The following is an 18,757-nucleotide window of genomic DNA, read 5'->3' as shown; positions in this document are numbered from 1 at the left end:
ATTTTTTGCCTTGCAAGGCTCCCAAGCCTTGTATTTATTATGCATTTCCCGTGTTATTGTTCCAGGTTCCATCATGGATATTCTTTCTGAAGGAAATGTTACATTTGCCATTACTCTTCTGAAAAAGCTTTGTGAAGAAAAACCACGAAATGTGGTGTTTTCTCCCCCAAGCATCTCGTTTGCCCTGAACATGATCCTCTTGGGAACAAGGACAGAAACAGCAGCACAGATAGCACAGGTATGTTTACCTATCCTGCCACCTTCATGTCCCAAGTGAGTTGGGGAGAGAGCCCTGTGCCTATAGTATGTTTCAAGATTATCAGGAGATAGAGATGTAATGGTCCAGCACATACTGTGATTAGGATGGCAAACAAACAAAAAAGTCAAGTCCAAATATCGCAAACAAACAAACCAACCAACCCACATGTGGATTTTAGAAAACTTTGGTTGATCTTTGAAAAACATCAGAGAGAACTCTGAAAGTAGATGTTAGAAAAATCTGAAACAAAAACCTACTACAGTGATTGAGTGAAGGAAAGCCTTTATTACGCTTCTCACAAGAGAAGCAGTCATGATGCCCTTTATTAGCACGTAGAATCAACTTTCAAACTGTTAATAAGATCCATACTCTACCCATCAGGGCTACGATTGGTCTAGTTCATCTGAGTTACACCCTTCCTGAACAGCCCATCACCTGTTTGTCCGTATTCTGCTAACTCCGCCTAACTCATGGGTCCCATGTTCAAAAATGGTGGCTATCTGTGCCCTTGGGGTGTGTCGGTTCATATTCAATAAACTTATTAAGCAAGTGCAGTGGAGAAAAGCCCAGTCCTTGAACTGACAGGTTGCAACCGTTTTACCTTCTAGGGCTCTTTCTTAAGGAATTAGTTGTTTATAGAAAAGTTTGGAGCACTTTCTGATTGGCTGAGGGCGATCCACAAGATCTTGGAATTTCTTATCCTGCTGTGGAAGCCTAACTAACCCCTGAACTCTTTCTTACAGTAGACATGCCTCACGGAACAGGGAAAGCTAAAGTTTCAGGGCTGTATGACCTTTGTAAATCAAAACTGTCAAGCCCTCTATTCTTGGTGCCTTATTCTTTACTGTCCCAATTTCCCCCGAGGGAATGTAAGAGAAGGTGCCAGAGCAAGGAAGAACATAGATTACAAGGGGAAGGCAACCAGATAACACTGGACTGAATCATGGCCCCACTCTTCTTCCTTATTCTTTTTCCCTCACCAACAACCCAGGGCTTATAGATTCAGTCTCCAACCTTCCTATTGAGTTGCTAGTCTTGTGTGTCTCACTATATGAAGCCTAATCTCTCTCTGCTTTCTAAAGTGACAAGAAACTATACTCATAGATGAAACTGTGTTAGTATAATGATGGCTAAGAGCTAGATATCTATCTCTACAGTGTTTGTGTTTCTTTTTTTCTTTTTTCTTTTGGCTAAGCAATGGAGTTAAGTGACTTGCTCAGCGTCACACAGCTAATTAAGTGTCAAGTGTCTGAGGTCAATTTGAACTCAGGTTCTCCCGGCTCCAAGCCTGGAACTCTATCCTTTGGGCCACCTAGCTGTCCCTAGTGTTTGTGTTTCTTTAAAAGTATCCTTGAATCCTTGCCTTTTCCCCAAACCTAAATCTTAGGGACTAATTAACCTAAAGGAGTGACCCTAATAGGGAGTTTTCAGAGTATGTTGGAGGGAAGAATGAGATCAATATTCAAGCTGGCTTCTTGAGTCCACCTAAGATTATGCCCTGTGTACTTAGGAGACAATTGCAAAGAACATTATTCATTTATGAGTGATGGAAGTGAGAATCATTCAAAATATGAATTGCCTCTCCAAGAGATCTTTAAAAGCTGAATGGATGGACACAGGAAGAATGTTAGATGCATCTCTGCCTGGCAAGGAAGCAATGCAGTAGTGAAACATGCAAAATCTTTTCTACCCAATTCCACAACATTTATGTATTTTTATAATAAGATAATAGAATTAGAGATTTCATGTCTTTGGTATTTTTCTTCTGGTTTCTCCTACAAAAAGCATTATATGAGTAGAAGGTAACCCAATGCTCAAACCCAATTGCATAAGATTCTTCTCGTTGATAGAGATTAATTCCATATGTGAATGGGGGTGGAGTTGGCAAGAGTGTGGAAGAGCAAAGATCCTTGCTCTTTGGGTCTCCAGCTTTGAGAGGGACCACACATGGTTCCAGGCTTTCCTCAGGAAGAGGTCCCTGGAGGGGGAAGATGACTCTGGGAAGAAGTGGACATGCAGAAGAATCAGTGCCTTATTCATGTTCCTGTTCCTAACTTACCTGCTAGAGACTGTGGAATTTTTCCACAGTAAGATCAGGGACTCTTTTGATTGAACTGAAATGTCTCATTTCCAGTGGAAGAGCTCATTCATTGTGTATGTTGTCCAATATATTTTAATCTGTATAACTTCTTCCAATATCTATTTGTAATTTGCTTGGATAAATTGATTTGTTTGCTATTTATTTTGTGTGATGGTTATTGTGGAGCTGGTATTTGGTGGGAAAGGGGCTAAGCCTTTGAATATATAGCTTAGAATACTTCTGTCCCATTAAAGAGACAGTGGTTTGAACCTGAAAATTATTTCCACTAAACTAACAATAGTTAGGAGGCCAGATAAATATAATTGTAGTCTGCTACCTCTTCTCTAAGAGGAGAGCAGCAAGCCTCATGTTTCTGATCATTTCCCTGTCTACCAGGAATTGGTTTTCCTTGGAGAATGGTGGGCAGAGAAGACTATATTCATGGCCTTCTTGAAAGCCACTTCTAGGCAGACTAATGTAGACACACAACCTACATGGATAACAAACATAACCTACGTTGTATTCTCTTTCACATCAAGTTCTCTGCAGGCTCATTCTCTCCACTACTTTTCACCATTTTGTGAGATGATATTTGTAATCATACCTCACTTTCCTCAGTCATATTTTGCAGATGAGCTTATATTTGAAACTGTTATCGTCCTTTGCTTCTTTCTACTTGGCAGTTCATAAGTTGAAAAGCATTTATTAAGGAATCACTGGTTGAGGTGATTTCTGGGTTCTTTGACTTGTACGTGGCACTGTTTTGCATTGGTCAACTTCTCTAAGAAATGGTCAGGGAACCAATGTCTTTCCTTTTGTCTGTTTTCCAGAGTTGACCATTTCTTTGGATAGGTTGGACTAGAGCTGCTATAATGTACTTCATAACATTTCAGTTTTATCTTTTCTTCTAATTTGAAGTTAAAATGATGTGGATAGATAAATGGCCTCAAAGTTGGAAAGTTTGGAGTTCAAACCCTGCCTCTGACACATGCTGACTATGGGAATATGGGCAAGTCATTGAACATTTCTCTAAGAGCTCCAGGTAAAGGAAAGTTACTCACGTAGGAGTTCTCGATATTGGTAAAATCACAGGTAGTACCATATCACCTTCTAATATGGTATTTGTTTTGACTTTTTCTAAAAAGGCAGAAACTTTTCTCTAATTCTAAAATGACTACTATATTGGTAATCAACTTCCTATCAGTTGAGACATAATCAATTTTTTTCTTTTTTCTTTTTGGTGCTGTTCAGTGTTTTCCCCATCTAATTTTCTTCATGAAGAAAGTATTCTTTACATATAGGTATAAAGTTTCTGAGTAGCTTGCAAGTCTTTGGGCTCCTCCTTTGCTTGAGTCCCAAACCATGTTTTCCAACACAGTTTTTGTCATCTACTCCTGAGCCTGTTTTTTCCACATTCTGCATTGCACTCATCAATGAATAATAGTCCTTGGAATTAGTCCCCTCAGTAGGCAGGGCACGGTGTGAAGTAGACTGAAGAGACCTGCCTATTGGTGCATAAGTTGGTGTCAGCTTTAGGTTCTCTTTTTCTTTTTCTTTTTTTTATTATTAATTTATTTTTATTTTTTAACAATCACTTCCATTATGCTTTGGAGTTTTAAATTTTTCTCCCCATCCCTCCCCAAGACAGTGTGCAATCTGATATAGGCTGTACATATACATTCCTAATAAACATATTTTCCACATTAGCCATGTTGCAAAGAAGAGTTAGAACCAATAGGAGAAAACAAAACAGAAGGAGAAAAAATAGTAACTAGTATGCTTCAATATGCATTCAAACTCCATAGTTCTTTCTCTGGATGTGGATAGCATTTTTCCATCATGAGACTTTTGGAGATGTCTTAGATCCTTGAATTGCTGAGAAGGGCTAAGTCTATCAAAGTTAGTCATATCACAACATGGCTGTTACTGTGTACAATGTTCTCCTGGTTCTGCTCACTTCACTCGAAATTAGTCCATCCAAGTCTTTTCAGGGTTTTCTGAAGTCTGTCTGCTCGTCATTTCTTACAGCACAACAGTATTCCATTACATTCATATGCCACAACTTGTTCAGCCACTCCCTAATTGATGGGCATCCCCTCAATTTCCAATTCTTGGCCACCACAGAAAGAACTGCTGTAAATATTTTTATAGATGTGAGTCCTTTTCCCATTTTTATGATCCCTTTGGGATACAGCCCTAGAGGTGGTATTGCTGGGTCAAAGGGTATGTGCATTTTTATAGCCCTTTGGGCATAGTTCCAAATTGCTCTCCAGAATGGTTGGATCAGTTCACAACTCTACCAACAATGCATTAGTATTCCAGTTTTCCCACATCTTCTCCAGCACTTATTTTCCTCTGTTGTCATGTTGGCCAATCTGATAGGTGTGATGTGGTACCTCAGAGTTGTTTTGATTTGATTATGGAACACTTCACAAATTCACATATCATCCTTGCACAGGGGCTGTGCTAATCTTCTCTGTATCATTCCAATTTTAGTACATGAGCTGCTGAAGCAAACATAGGGTTCTCTTTTTCATGGTCATAGTGAACTATGTAGAATGAGGAGGGCAGTTGACTCAGAATATATATTTTTGTTTTCTTTTGGTTCATGATGAAACCAGTAGCACCAACTCCTCTACTATGTCCTGTCTGAAGTCAGTCCTGTATTTTAACTCTGACTTAAGTGTAACTCTCTTGTGTTCTGGTTGTTTTGATGGCAAAAACGTAAAGGTAGAGGTGGTTCCATTTCTCCGGTGGTGTACCAACTTGTTTATCATTGGGCAAGGTTTGGTTATTAACTCCAACCACTCCATTAATTCTTGTAGATGATCACAGGAGTGTAATACAAGGGATACAATAGGTTTAGAAGTCCTCTACTCTAACCTATTAATTTAACAAATTAGGTCCCAAAAGTTGAAATGGTTTTTTCCCAAGGTCACATAAGTAGTAATTGTCAGAAATGAGATGTGAATCGAGGTCCTCCAACTTCAAATCAAGTGATGTCTCTTCTATTGCTTGATTAAAAGTACTGCATAGGACTGAAGGTTATCTTTTTTATTCATTTTGTGGTCATACCATCTGGTGACACATCTCTTTGCACTTAGAAGCACCGATTATAGGCTTATAGATTGAGAGTGAAAGGGACGTTAAGACTTAGTAAGTCTACCCCCATCACACATTCTCATTCAAATGAGAAAACTAAAGCTCAGAGAGATTAAGTGACTTACCCAGGTTATTATTGTTGTTGTTCAGTCACGTCCAACTTTTTGTGATCCCATTTGGCAGAGATACTGGAGTGCTTTGCCATTTCTTTTCCAGCTCATTTTAAGATAATAAAACTGATGGAGATCACATTGTTGGTGGAATTGTGAACTGATCCAACCGTTCTGGAGAGCAATTTGGAACTATGCCCAAAGGGCTATAAAAACGTGCATACCCTTTGACCCAGCAATAGAACTTCTAGGGCTATATCCCAAAGAGATCATACAAATGGGAAAAGGGCTCACATCTGTAAAAATATTTATAGAAGTTCTTGTTGTGGTGGCCCAGAATTAGAAATTGAGGTGAGGGATGCCCATCAATTAGGGAATGGATGAACAAGCCGGGGTATATCAATGTAATGGAATGGTGTTGTGCTGTAAGAAATGATGAGCAGGCAGACTTCAGGAAAAACCTGGAAAAACTCTGATGCTGAGTGAAGTGAGCAGAACCAGGAGAACATTGTACACAGTAATAGCCATGTTGTGCAATGACTAACTTTGATAGATCCTTGTATTACTGAGAAGAGCTATGTCTAAGACAACTCCAAAAGACTCACAATGGGGGAAAAAAGAACTATCCACATCAAGAGAAAGAACTACAGAATCTGAATGCAGATGGAAGCATACTATTTGCTCTCCTTTTCTTTTGTTGTTTTGATTCTTCTTTCTTGTGGTTGCTCCTATTGGTTCTAATTCTTTACATCATGACTAATGTGAAAATATGCTTAATATGAACCTATAAGTAGAGCCCATATCAGATTGCATGCTGTCCTGGGGAGGGGGGAGGAGTGGGAGGGGCAGAAAATTTGAAACTTAATCTTATGGAAATGAATGTTGAGAACTAAAAATTAATAAATAAATTGTTTAATTAAAAAAAAAAAAAGAAAGAAATGAAGGCTGTAGTCTGCAGAACCCTGTAAAAAGACTGTATCTACCTGATAGTGAAATATGCAGACAAAATGGGGGAAGTAAAACTGAAATTATATAAGGGGGAAAAATGAAAGAAGAAAAAGCTTTTTTAAAAAAGCCTTCTGCGTGAAACAGAATTATAGTGGAAATGAACAGAAGAAGAAGTGTTTAATAAATTATTATCCAGCTGGGGGAAAAAATGATGAAACTCAGGCAAACAGGGTTAAGTGATCTGCCCAGGGTCACACAGCTAGTAAATATCTGAGGCCAGATTTGCACTGGGATCTTCCTGACTCCAGGCCCAGCACTTGAGTCACTGCGCCACTTAACTGCCTAACTTATGCAGGGCCATGCAACTAATACGTGTCTGAGGAAGGATTCAAACCCAGGTCTTGCTGACTCCAAATAAAGCTCTGATCTGTTGGAAAACCTCTGAAGACTTCCTAGCTTTGAGCAGTACTTCCCAGAGCTTGTACTCAACTAATATAACCTAAGAAAGCTAAGACAATTTCTGTCTCGCTTTAAGGGTTAGAAGATGCTTTCCTCACAATAGTATTACCAGGCAGTGTTTACTTGAAGCAGTTTTCCCATAGCCACCTAGCTATTAGGTGGGAGAGCCATCATTTAAACCCGGGCCTGATGATTCCAGCTCTAAGTGAGCTAATTCAGCTTGGTCAGAGCAGAGAACTTACAAAGTGTTTCACAAGTTACTCTGGTTAGAGGAAAAAAAAAATTGGCCTCAAAATCTATGACTTCATGAGAGCAAATCCAGTTGGAAGTCTGAGTCTGGAGAGCTACTTTCAGCTTTGCAGACAAAACTGCTGTTTATTTCTATGCATTTGTGTGCTCTCCAGAATGACGTTAGATTTGTTCTATCAGCAGTCTGACCGCTATTTTCCCTTTCTCCCTTGCGTAAAAGTGTTAATTGAGCACCTGCCTCCTTCTCAAATACATAATCCTATGAGTCCTTTCACAATGAACCATTTTCTCAATAGTCTAAGAGCCTATGAAGCATTCAGTAGTGAGGTTTGTCACTGCTAATCATTCTTCGGAGACCAATTGAGAAAGTTAATGTCTTTGTTTTTCTTAGTTGCTTTCTTTAAACAGAAGTGGAAGTACTTTCTGGGGATTCCGGTCACTTCTTGCTGAAATGAACACGTCATCCACCTGGTATCTGATTAAAACTACCAACAAGCTCTTTGGAGAAAATGCTCTAAATTTCCTCGCAGTAAGTAACATATTTCTACTTTATCATAAAGTGGTAATGAAGAATGGAAATGACAACAATGAATGATGAAGAAAATAGAAAGAAAATCTGAGACTAGACTAGTCCTTTCTCCACCCTACTTCACTGCTTCTATTTAGACACTATACTGTCTAATAACACAATTTGCATGAACATTGAGGGCTTGTGGTTAAGATGTGGATGTAGCTCATTAGAGGGGAAAAAATTCTTTCCTCCTTCTTCTGTTTGGTTTTCTCTTTCCCTTCCCTCTATTTCACCCAGACTGGAAGTGCAGGGGCAACTCATGGCAGAGTCTCTTGAGAATCTTTGAGCGCAGGAGCTTTAACCTGCTATCTTTCCAACCTGGGCCAGTGTTCTCCTCCATAGGCAACCTGGTGGCCCTCATTCCTAGAAGCTTACAATTTTGATATTAGACCTAGTGTGGACAGCCCATCCACATTAGCCCTGTCTCAACTCTGAATTCCCCAGCTCAAGCTATTCACTAGCCTCAGCCTTATTATAGGCACATACCACCATTCCAGTCCAAAGAAAAGTTTTCTAAATCCTAGGAAATTTTGATGATTGTTTTCAGAAATAAGGATATTACTCTTTTTTCTTTCTAGTCTCTTAATTGCTAAGAATGGATGAAGGCCCTAGATTAGGGTAGCCAAAAACTTGGGGAAGAAATGGTAGCAATTACTACATATTCATCAAGCCTCAACAAATATAAGTACCTACGATGTATTCAAGACATTACTGTAAAATAAAACTAATGCAAAATCTGTATAGGATTGGTTATTTATCCTTGAAAAGTTTACTACCTCATTTTTGAGATAGACTAACACTCTTGAATTTTTTTTATTTAGTTTTTAGAATAGATTCTGTCTTGAATAGAGTGTTTCTTTTCTAGGTTGTTAACGGTATATGAGAAGGAGTGATATGTATTTATTTGCTTGTCTGGACCTGTGATTTAACTAGTATAGTGAACTCCCAGATGAGGAAAATCCTTTCTGCTCTGCAGGATGGTACCTTCTGTGCTACTTGCAGTCTCAGAGTTACCTGGGGCATTGAGAATTAGGGATTTTTCCAGGGTCACATAGCAAATGTGTGTGCATGTATAGCACATTACATATATACACACACACACATATCTATGTGTGTGTGTGTGTATGTGTGTGTATATACATATGTATATATATACATATATATGTATATATATATATACATACACATATATATATGTATATATATACATATATATGTATATATATACACATATATATATACATATATATGTGTATATATATACATATATATGTATATATATATATACATACACATATATATATGTATATATACATATATATGTGTATATGTATATATACATACATACACATATAAAACTCTTAGAAAATGTGGGGGACATAGAAGGAGGAATGTTGCTCTGATCTATTTTTTCCTCTTCTAGTCCTTTAGGGACTCCTGTTTCAAATTCTGCAATTCAGTGATGGAAGATGTTTGCTTTTCTCAAGAGACAGAGGCTGTCAGGAAACACATAAATGCTTGGGTAGCAGAGAAGACTGAAGGTTATAAATTCTGTCTTTCTGTGTTATCTATATTGGTCATCTTTTCAGGAAAATTCATTTCATTTTATTTTTAATTTATGGACTAAAACAAACATTTTTGTAACTTTACACAATAAAAAGAAGAATGTACATGAAACTGCAAATCTACTATGCATGGCTTGCTATTCCTTTCAAATATACAACAAATATATTGTGCAAATTTTTTTCTTTTTTTCCTTTCCTCCACCCCTACCCCCACCCTAGAGATGGCTACCATTACTGCAGAATCTCATTGTTGATGGGCACATCAGAAGCCATTTAGTCCTACCTATACCTTGCCAATGATCCCTCCCACAACAGACCTGACAAGGGGTCATCTAACCTTTCTTTATAGGCATGTAGTGGGCAGGAACATCGTATCCCATAACGCAGCCCATTCCACATTTGGAATGCTATAATCTTTAGGAAACTGTCGTTACAGAGAACCCAAATCTACCTCTCTGTGCGTTCTACCCTAGGTAGTCTTGCATTTTTCAGCTATGTTACAGTTCTCTAGTGATTTCTGGCCCAATCAGTGATCAAATGCAGTGAAGCCTGTGTAGGATGCTAGAAGCGCTAAAACAGTTTCCCACCCTATTTAACCACAGTCACCTTTTCAGAAACTGATACTCATGCCTTCCATCCCAGCCAAGTGTCCTTTTCCCATTTTCTATTTTTCACTTTTTTTTTTTCAACAATGAGACCTGCTTACATTATTTCTTCTATCAATTTTCTTTCACCTAATCCTTCAGAGTCATTCCCTGGCTCCCATTGAGTTCAAACTAAAATTCTGTCTTCTATGGAAAGGCTTTCCCAACCCCTTCAAATTCTAGTACTATATTTCTATTAAGTATTTTCTACTTATCTTCTTTATCTGTTGTCTCATCCATTAGATTATCAGCTCCTTGAGGACAGGGAATATCTTTGGCCTCTTTTTGTATCTCCAGTACTTAGCACTATACCTGGTACAGAGTAGATACTTAACAACTGTTTGTTGATTGATTGACCCTGGATTCCTGAAAGTTTTAGGAGTGTGGCACAACATCTCCCAAAATGAAGTACTTGGGGTCTGGGTCCAGTGACAGTCTGTAGATTTCTGTGATCCACTGACCAATATAACTAAATATTGAGAAGTTATCTCAGAAGATTATCCCACTGAAGTTTTTTGTTTTGCTTATTTGTTTTTTAACCATTGCAACTCATAAATAATCTACAAAGATATGGAAGGAAGGTTGCTGTTATCTCCATGGAAGCATATTATCGAGACATTAAATATGTATTTTATTTGTGCACTTTTTTTGGTCTCTCATTACTTGATGAAAGATTATTTCCTTGATAGTAGGGATTACATGCTACCAAACCACTAGTAGCCTAATATAGTGCTATGTACCTTGTAGATATATAAATGATCTTTTTTTGAGAATGAAGAATTTCTATTAAGATTATGCTTAATATTAAATTAGTTCAGAAACTTTGAAAACCCAGTGCTCAATCTAGATTCTATTTTGCATAAACCATGTCAAATGTTATTAAAAATAATACTTTTTCTGGGGAAAAAAACTAAACCCAATTCCTATTTTTCTTCAAAGGTAATATTTCAGAGGCTCTTCCTGATGGTCTTGTTGATCCACTTAGCCTGCTGGTCTTTGTGAATGCCATCAACTTTAAAGCAACCTGGGAGAGGGCATTTGATCCAAAACACACCTATATTGATATTTTAAAAGTCAATCAGGTAGAGTGTGAACATGAATGGGGGGGATAGAGGAATAGGTTTCCAGATACCTTAGAAGTGTCAGGAAGAGATAAATTGGAATTAATTACAGTATTCTTCAATTTTAAGAGTACCCATGTATAGTTTATAAATTTGAAAATATTTTAAATTATACCTGTTTGCTTTTTTTCTACCCTTTTCAGTAATCTGGCTTCAGTCATGAATCTGTTTGTTTCCTTTTAAGCATGAGAGAACGACATTGCAGATTATGAAGAACAAAGAGGAGTTTCTGACATCTCCTTTAGAGGAGCTGGGTGGACAGCTATTTATCTTTCCCTATCGTGGAATGGAATTAACCATGATCCTTGTCTTTACTTCTGATAGTGACCTAACTAAGGTAAGGCTGGGTGGATAGAATGGCAACATTACATTGTGGCACATCTTCATTCCAGCAATACCTTCCATGGGACACAATTATTACAAAAGTCATTGAAAATGATTCCCGTTCTGTTATGTTGAATATTCAAATGGTCAGGCATAGCTGGTGGCAAGAAAAGACAGAATGGGTTCCTGAGATAATAAAGCTTTTTTTTTTTCTGAAACATCATTGGATTTTGAGAGCAATATAAATGTATTTGCTCAAAAAAAGAGAAATGATGTTACTGTCATTAAAAGAGGAAATATGTCCTGAGAATTGAGTTCCTTTAAGTCATCTGGGGGATGGGGAGAGTAAGGAGGACAGGAAAGATGAGAAAAAGAAGAAAAAACTTAGTAATAATTACGAAGCAGAGATTTGGATTGCTTGTAGGTATGTTGGGAAAATGTTTAGTTTTTGATGTCTACAACCTGACCCTTTTAAAGTGTCATTATCTGTTTTTAACAAGTACAATCCACATTGATATTACCTTCTCATATTAATGGCTACCTGTATGTCTAAGCACCATGCATATCCACTATTTTTCCTAGTTTCCCAATCTAAGTTGATTCTTGTTCTTACTTCTGTTCTCCGTTCCATGGATAATTCCCCTCCTTTCTTCAACCAGCTTCTCACAGTGTACCTGCTTTAGATACATCTTGGTATTCTTTCAGTTGTGTATTTCGATGTCCTAACCCCTCTCCTGCCTCTGGATTCTCCTGCAAATGAGGCAGGCTTGGTCTGAATGCAAAAGAATTTATTAAGCAGTTAACTAAGTACTATGCTAAGCCTGGGGTTAAAATACAAAAGAAAGAGTACTAGGGCAGCTAGGTGGCACAGTGGATAGAGCACCAGCCCTGAAGTCAGGAGGACTTGAGTTCAAATTCTGCCTCAGACCAAACACCTGACACTTGCAAGCTGTGTGACCCTGGGCAAGTCACTTAACCCCAATTGCCTAAAAACAAAACAAAACAACAACAACAACAACAACAAAAAACCCCAACCAAATAAACACACAAAAGGCAAGTTGTAACTGATCAGTGCTGAAGTCCACCAACACATCTTAACAAACAAGTGTTGGCAGGCAAGCTTGTTGAGCATTGTCAGGAAATCCAGCAAGCTTCAGCAGGAATTTGTTCGTGTAATTTCTTGTGTACAATATGATACTATACAGTTACATGAAGCAATATTGCATCATCAAAATTTTAAGGCATGAAAACCCCACGAATTTACAATAAATTATTAAATTTAAGATGCATTATTTTAAATATATATTTTACATATTTTTCAAATGACACAAATTTTTTAAAAAATTAAGGGGTTAAAGAAAGTACATTTCAAGGGGGCACTGAATACTTTTTTTTAAAGGGGGTGGTAAGCCAAATAAGTTTGGGAACCTCTGTCCTAAACTTTTAAATGCCCAGACTCCTTCTCACAGCAAGAAGGAATTGTCCCCTCCTTTCAAAAACAACAACGTCATCTTTTCCTTCTTTCAAAGACAGGAACAAATGTATTATTAATTATTCAGTTGTTGAATACACGTTCACACTGTCATGTACCTTTGATCTCTCCTTAGAGAATAAAAGTGGCCTTTTCTTGTCACTAAAGGAACTTTGGGAAACATTAAGCAGATGGGAGGATGAGGAAGAAGAAGTGGTTTTGATTTTTGTTCTGTTTTGTTTTGTTTTTACCCTGAAATCATTCTAGGCTTTCTCAAGCAACCTCCAGGTTTGCCCTGAGCTAGGTAGTCAGGCCTGAAGTCAGAAAGGTCTAAGTTCAAATACAGCCTCAGACATTTCCTAGCTCTGTGACTCTGAGCAAGTCACTTCACCCCTGTGTGCTTCGGTTTCCTCAACTATAAAGTGGGAATAATTACAGTACCTACCTACAAGGTTGTTTTGAGGATCAAATGAGAGCACCTGGCATGCAGTAGGTACTATATAAATGTTTGTTTCTTTCTGTTCCCCTTCCCCCAAGATTAACCTGAATTAGCCCTTTGAAGATGACAAACAAAAAGAAATCCAAAGTATCTCCAACCAGATAGCATCCTGTTCCTCCAAAGACAAGTTAGACCTTAACTAGTCTAGTTAAGGTTACTAGACATTTAGATGTGGCTGTTTCTGTGAGTGAAGAAACATTATTAGTTTATTCTAGGTCCTGGAGCCCACTCTGAACTAACATATATATATATATCTGTCAACCAGGCTCCCTTTCCCTAAATCTCCCTTCATTTCCCAGTCCAAGCATAGAAGGTGAATTCTTCCATATTCTACCTCTAATCTTTACCTATATTTTCACCTCCCACCCCAGAATTTGGTCTTATTTCAATTGGAGTGTCATGATATTTGTGTGTGTGTTGTGTATGTATGTGTGTATATAAACACATTTTTTGTGAAATTATATGGGCATGTATTTCTGCACATTCATAACTCCTTCAAGACACTGCAAATATACATAAATCATAACCTCCCTTATCTGAAACTCCTCTTCCATTTTTTCTTTCTACCACCTATAAAGAAGTTGCAAATAAATCATTGGAATGCTTCTCATTTGGTAAAGAGGCAGGAATCTCAAACAAGCTGGACAGGCCTAGCAGGCTGGCAGAGAACATGCAGCTCTAAAGGTTACTTTCATTCCATCTAATCTGTCACCAAATGAAGAATAGAAAGCAATGCTATTTTTGCTATATAGAGTGAATTTGAAGTAGAAAAGGAAAGTGGATAAAAAGTTAGCCTGGAGCCCAGGAAAACCTGGATTCAAGTTCTGCTGCTAACACAAACTAGCTGTGTGATGTGCTATAAGTCATTTAACTTTCCACTGATCTAGGCACCTGTGTGACTATAAATTGTAGACCCAATGCAGGTCATTGAGTATAGGGAATAAGGTTTCTCTCTCAAGTGTTTCCTTAACAAAGATATCACCAGTCCAACTCCTATTGTTCTATCAAAGAACTCTATAAATATTACCGTGTATTTCTTTTATTTGTAAAGACTTGTTACTGATTTATCTGGAAAGGCATTAGAAACCATTGAATTTACACTTTGTAGGAAAGGGTTTTAGCCTCTCCATTTTAAGATACCCTTATTGATTTCATCTTGTTTTAAAAAGTGGTAATGGTACTTCTCCAACCTAGGGGAGGTCACTTGATCTCTCTGGGCCTCAGTTTCCTCATCTGTAAAAAAGAGGGGTTTGCACTAGAGGCTTTCTAAATCTTTTTTTTTTTTAATTCTACCCATTATTTCATGGGCAAAGTGAATTCCAATGCAGATCAGCACTTTCTCTGTAATCTGTAGTTTTGGAGAGTTACCTGTGATTACTGAGAGTTTAAGGAACTTGTCCAGAGTCAGATTGCCAGTATGTATCAGAGACAAGGTGAACCCTGGTCCATTCTGTATGCATTTAGCATTCTTTGAATCCCAACTAAAATTCTACCTTCTCTAAGAAGTTATTCAAGTTCCTCTTAAAGTCAGTGTCTTCCGTGTGTTAATTATCTCCAATTAATCCTGTATGTGTCTTGTTTGCACGTAGTTGTTACCATGTTTTCTTCCTCCATCAGACTGTGAGCTCCTTGAGAACAAGAACTATCTTGGCCTTTCTTTATACCTGCAGCACTTAGCTCAGTGGCTGGCACATAATAGATAATAATTACTTCTTGATTAAGCATGACCTTTCAGATCTTATGGTTAGATTGAAGAAATTAAGCCAAGAACAGAATCCCCTAAAAGAGAAAAGATCAAGTGCAAAGTTGCTAATAGAGATCCTGATTCAATGCCTCAGAAACAAGATAAAAGAAAGGTTCATTGACACAAAGCTACAGAATACATATTATTTTGGGTGATTTGTATGCTGAATCCGACAACAACAATAATAACTACCATTTACAAGTATTTTAAGTTTGCAAAGTGCTTTACCTATGTTATCTTATTTGATTTTCACAACGACTCAGAGGTAGGTCCTATATTTCCATTTTACAGATGAATTAAATAAGTCTGAGACAGGTTACGTGATTTTTCAAGGGTTGTATGTCTAAGACACAACTCGGACTTCCTTACTCCAGTTCCAGTGTGGCTGGAACCATCCACTTCTGTGCAACACATGATATTTACCAACTGTTAACCAATCTATGGTTTGTCAGATTTCAATCCATTGTGTCAAATCCCTTTAGCTTTCTCACCCCCAATCCCAGTCCTGTATTATTAACAGGAAATTGTAAAGTGCTTAGACTTTTCTTCAATTCCTCCTCAATTATGTGGTTATAGTTAAAATTAAACCTAATCCCAAAGGTCAGGGAAGAATGTATCTTGGAAGATGAGGTTAGCAGGAAGGAAAGAAAGGAGGAGAGGCATAAAGCATAGATATTGACTAGCAAACAGACTAAAGTTGCAACAGACTCTAGGGAAGCAGCTGATTTGTAGCTTCAGTGTGGAAGGAATATAAACATATAGAGTTATGCAGGTAGCAGGATCTTAGGATTTTCAACTTTTGTCTTCCAGTTGGAAAAAGGGCTTACCTATGAAAGATTTATAACCTGGACAAAGCCAGAAGCAATGGCCTTGATGGAAAATCATGACAAGACATTTTTACTCCCCAAAGTCAAGATAGAAGAGACCTGTGACTTGGAGCATGTCCTCTACAGTTTGGGAATGTCAGATGCATTTGATGAGCAAAAGGCTGACTTCTCTGGAATGTTGATACTCAAACATTTGTATTTATCCAAGGTTTTGCATACATCTTGCCTGGAAATCAATGAAGAGGGCATCAAGGCATCTGCTGCCACTATAGCAGCAGAGATACCAGCAGCTTCAAAGAGAGATGAAGGACTGAAGGCTAATGGTTTCTTTCTATTTTTTATCTGGAGCTATAAAACTAAAAGTATCCTGTTCTGTGGCAGAGTTTCCTCTCCTTAAAGAGATGCAGTCACTACCCCAGCATTTTCCCTTTTGCTACTTCCCTGACTCTCTCTTCCTAAGATCCATAAAAATGTTATCTGCGTGCGTATAAAGCCTTAGATAAGAAACAAAAATATGTAAAACACTTTACTGTGAAACTTTGCATATGGACTGTATAACCTTGTAAATTTTCATCCTGGCAGGCACTGGGGATAAGGTTGGGAGTGTGAAGATTTAGAATGTAAAAGGAAAAGCCTATACTAGTGTGACCTGGGTAGGAGGGTCTAAGTCTATCAAATATTCTCTCTTCTTTGTTTATGTTCTTACATCTTTAGTAGAAGTAGAGGGAATTAGTCAATGATTTTCATTGAGTCCTTGTAGGCTGAGCCCTAGAGATACTTCTAATAAAAAAAACCATCCTTCCTACCACCTATACCTTTGTTTTCCTGAGATTAAATAACAGAACTATACTGTGTGTGATTAAAAGTGCTGTGCTTTTAACAATAAGAAAACATTTTTGATTTAATGATAGGAGAGGTTATGGAAGATTAATACCTGAAAAATTATGACATCTAAATGGGAATTGTAAGAATATACATATTTCTTAGCATTGTACATTGGGCCTTTATAAAACTAGACTATGTTCTAGAGCACATGGAAACTATAAATTAAGTTTTAAAACTGAAAAAATAAGTCTAGTTAAGTACGAGGGGAAGAAAAGAAAGACAAAAAAGGAGTGGGTGGTAGAAGAAACTAGTCCCTGACCTAGATACCTTTGCATTGTAATACGGAAGACAACACTTAGATAAGAGATATTTACAGAGTCCATGGAAGAGCCTCCAAGAGGAGAAGTCATTTTTTGTGAGAACTAGGAAAGGCCTTGTGCAGTGGGTGGACTTTGAGCTGAATCTCAAAAGAAATCTGGGAAAGTAAGGGGTAGAAGTGAGGGGGTAACACATCCATGTGTGTGAAAGCGTGGAGAAAGCAGGGGAAGTGTCATGTTGAAATGAGAATAAGCCAGTGTTATTGGAATATATAGTGCATGGAAGAGCCTAAGATACACGAAGACTGAAAAGGTACTAAAAGAGCAGGTTATGAATAGCTTCCATATAACAGAGACTCAGTGGAGTTCTTTGATGTGGGGAGGTAGTCAGATCTGTGCTATAGGGAAAAAAATATGTGAAGCTGACTAGAGGATGGTTTGGAGAGGGGAAAGAAAGACTTTAGCTGAGGAGAACAAGTATAAGTCTATTACCATACTATGGGAAGGAAATGATGTAGACCTCAGTTAGAGTAACGGGTCAATGAATGAAGAGAAAGGGACGCAAATATTATGTAAAAATATTATGCCAAAAATGAGAAACTCTAAAGCAATAAGGAAATGTAGAAGTTGGGTAGATGTTACGGGAAAGATTATGAAGTCGGTTTTTGATGTGATGAATTTGAGATATACAAAAGGCAGTGATGTTGGACTGAAGCTCAGAAGAAAGACTAAGGTGGGTACATCTCAAATTATATTACAAAACATCAATCATCAAAATAATATGATCTTTGCAAAAAAAAAAAGTGAAATCAATCCGTAGAACAGATTAGGTAGGAAGTATATAAAATAATATAAATTTGGAAGGCTAGTATTAAATGAGACACCAAGCCCCAGATTCACTATTTGACTACTGCTAGGAAAACTGGAAAGCAAACTGGTGAAAAATAATGGAATCTAACACCAAATGCCATGATAAACTTTAAATGGATGTATTTCACTCCAAAAAATTATTAAATAATGACAAAAATAAAATTCTGGAGTGGCCACTGGTAACAAAAAGACAGAATGGGAAAAAGAGGGGTAAGGAGAGAGAGAGTTTTGAAAGGATGGAGGGGAAATAGAAGGCGGCAACAAGAGAAATAAAGGGAGGGAAGGAGAGAGAGGGTGGGAGGAAGAGAGACAGAGAAAGACGAAGAAGGGAGGAAATGAAAGGGAGGTTGAAAGAAAAGAGAAATGGAGGAAGGAGAGAAGAATGTAAGGGTAGACAGGATGGCAAATAGAGGAAGGGAGAAAAGGAGAAAGAGGAAGGGAGAGAGAGGGGAGGTGGGAGGGAAAGACTACAGGAGGAAGAGAGAGAGAGTGAAGGAGTGATGGGAGAAGAGAGAGTAGAGGAGGGAGACAGAGAAGTAGGGAGAGAGCCAAGGAGACACAGGGAAACAGAAGGAGGAAACAGAGAGAGAGAAGAGAGACAGGAAGACTGAAAGGTGCTGATGCTGAACATGCGCCACCCCCCCTCCCCCTCCCACCCGGAGGATTCAATCCCATCTTGGTCACCCGATTTCAGCCTCCCCGGCCTAAATAAGCTTTTTCTGCTGACAATAGACACCAGGAACCCATGACAGCTGATCCTCTGGAGATGTCT

The 18,757-nt window shown here is 38.0% G+C and overlaps 1 protein-coding gene and 1 non-coding gene across 2 annotated transcripts; one reads left to right on the top strand and one right to left on the bottom strand.

The window, feature by feature from the left end:
- The first annotated feature begins 69 nt into the window (after positions 1-69).
- On the top strand, positions 70-16,793 carry LOC110214738 (serpin B6-like). Its single transcript, XM_020995774.2, has 6 exons — positions 70-238; positions 7,599-7,736; positions 9,202-9,319; positions 10,927-11,069; positions 11,293-11,445; positions 15,957-16,793. Exons 1-6 carry the CDS (start codon positions 74-76, stop codon positions 16,368-16,370), a joined length of 1,131 nt encoding a protein of 376 aa, XP_020851433.1. The 5' UTR covers positions 70-73; the 3' UTR covers positions 16,371-16,793.
- LOC144457239 (U6 spliceosomal RNA) lies at positions 4,753-4,855 on the bottom strand. The gene has a single exon (XR_013486566.1). It is a non-coding gene; the product is annotated as a U6 spliceosomal RNA (small nuclear RNA).
- Positions 16,794-18,757: the final 1,964 nt, after the last annotated feature.

This window comes from Phascolarctos cinereus, unplaced genomic scaffold (assembly GCF_003287225.1).
Source record: "Phascolarctos cinereus isolate Bilbo 61053 unplaced genomic scaffold, phaCin_HiC Scaffold_4;HRSCAF=312, whole genome shotgun sequence".
NCBI lineage: Eukaryota > Metazoa > Chordata > Mammalia > Diprotodontia > Phascolarctidae > Phascolarctos > Phascolarctos cinereus.
The sequence above is the reverse complement of the archived record's forward strand: the minus strand, read 5'-3'. Positions and strand labels throughout refer to the sequence as shown.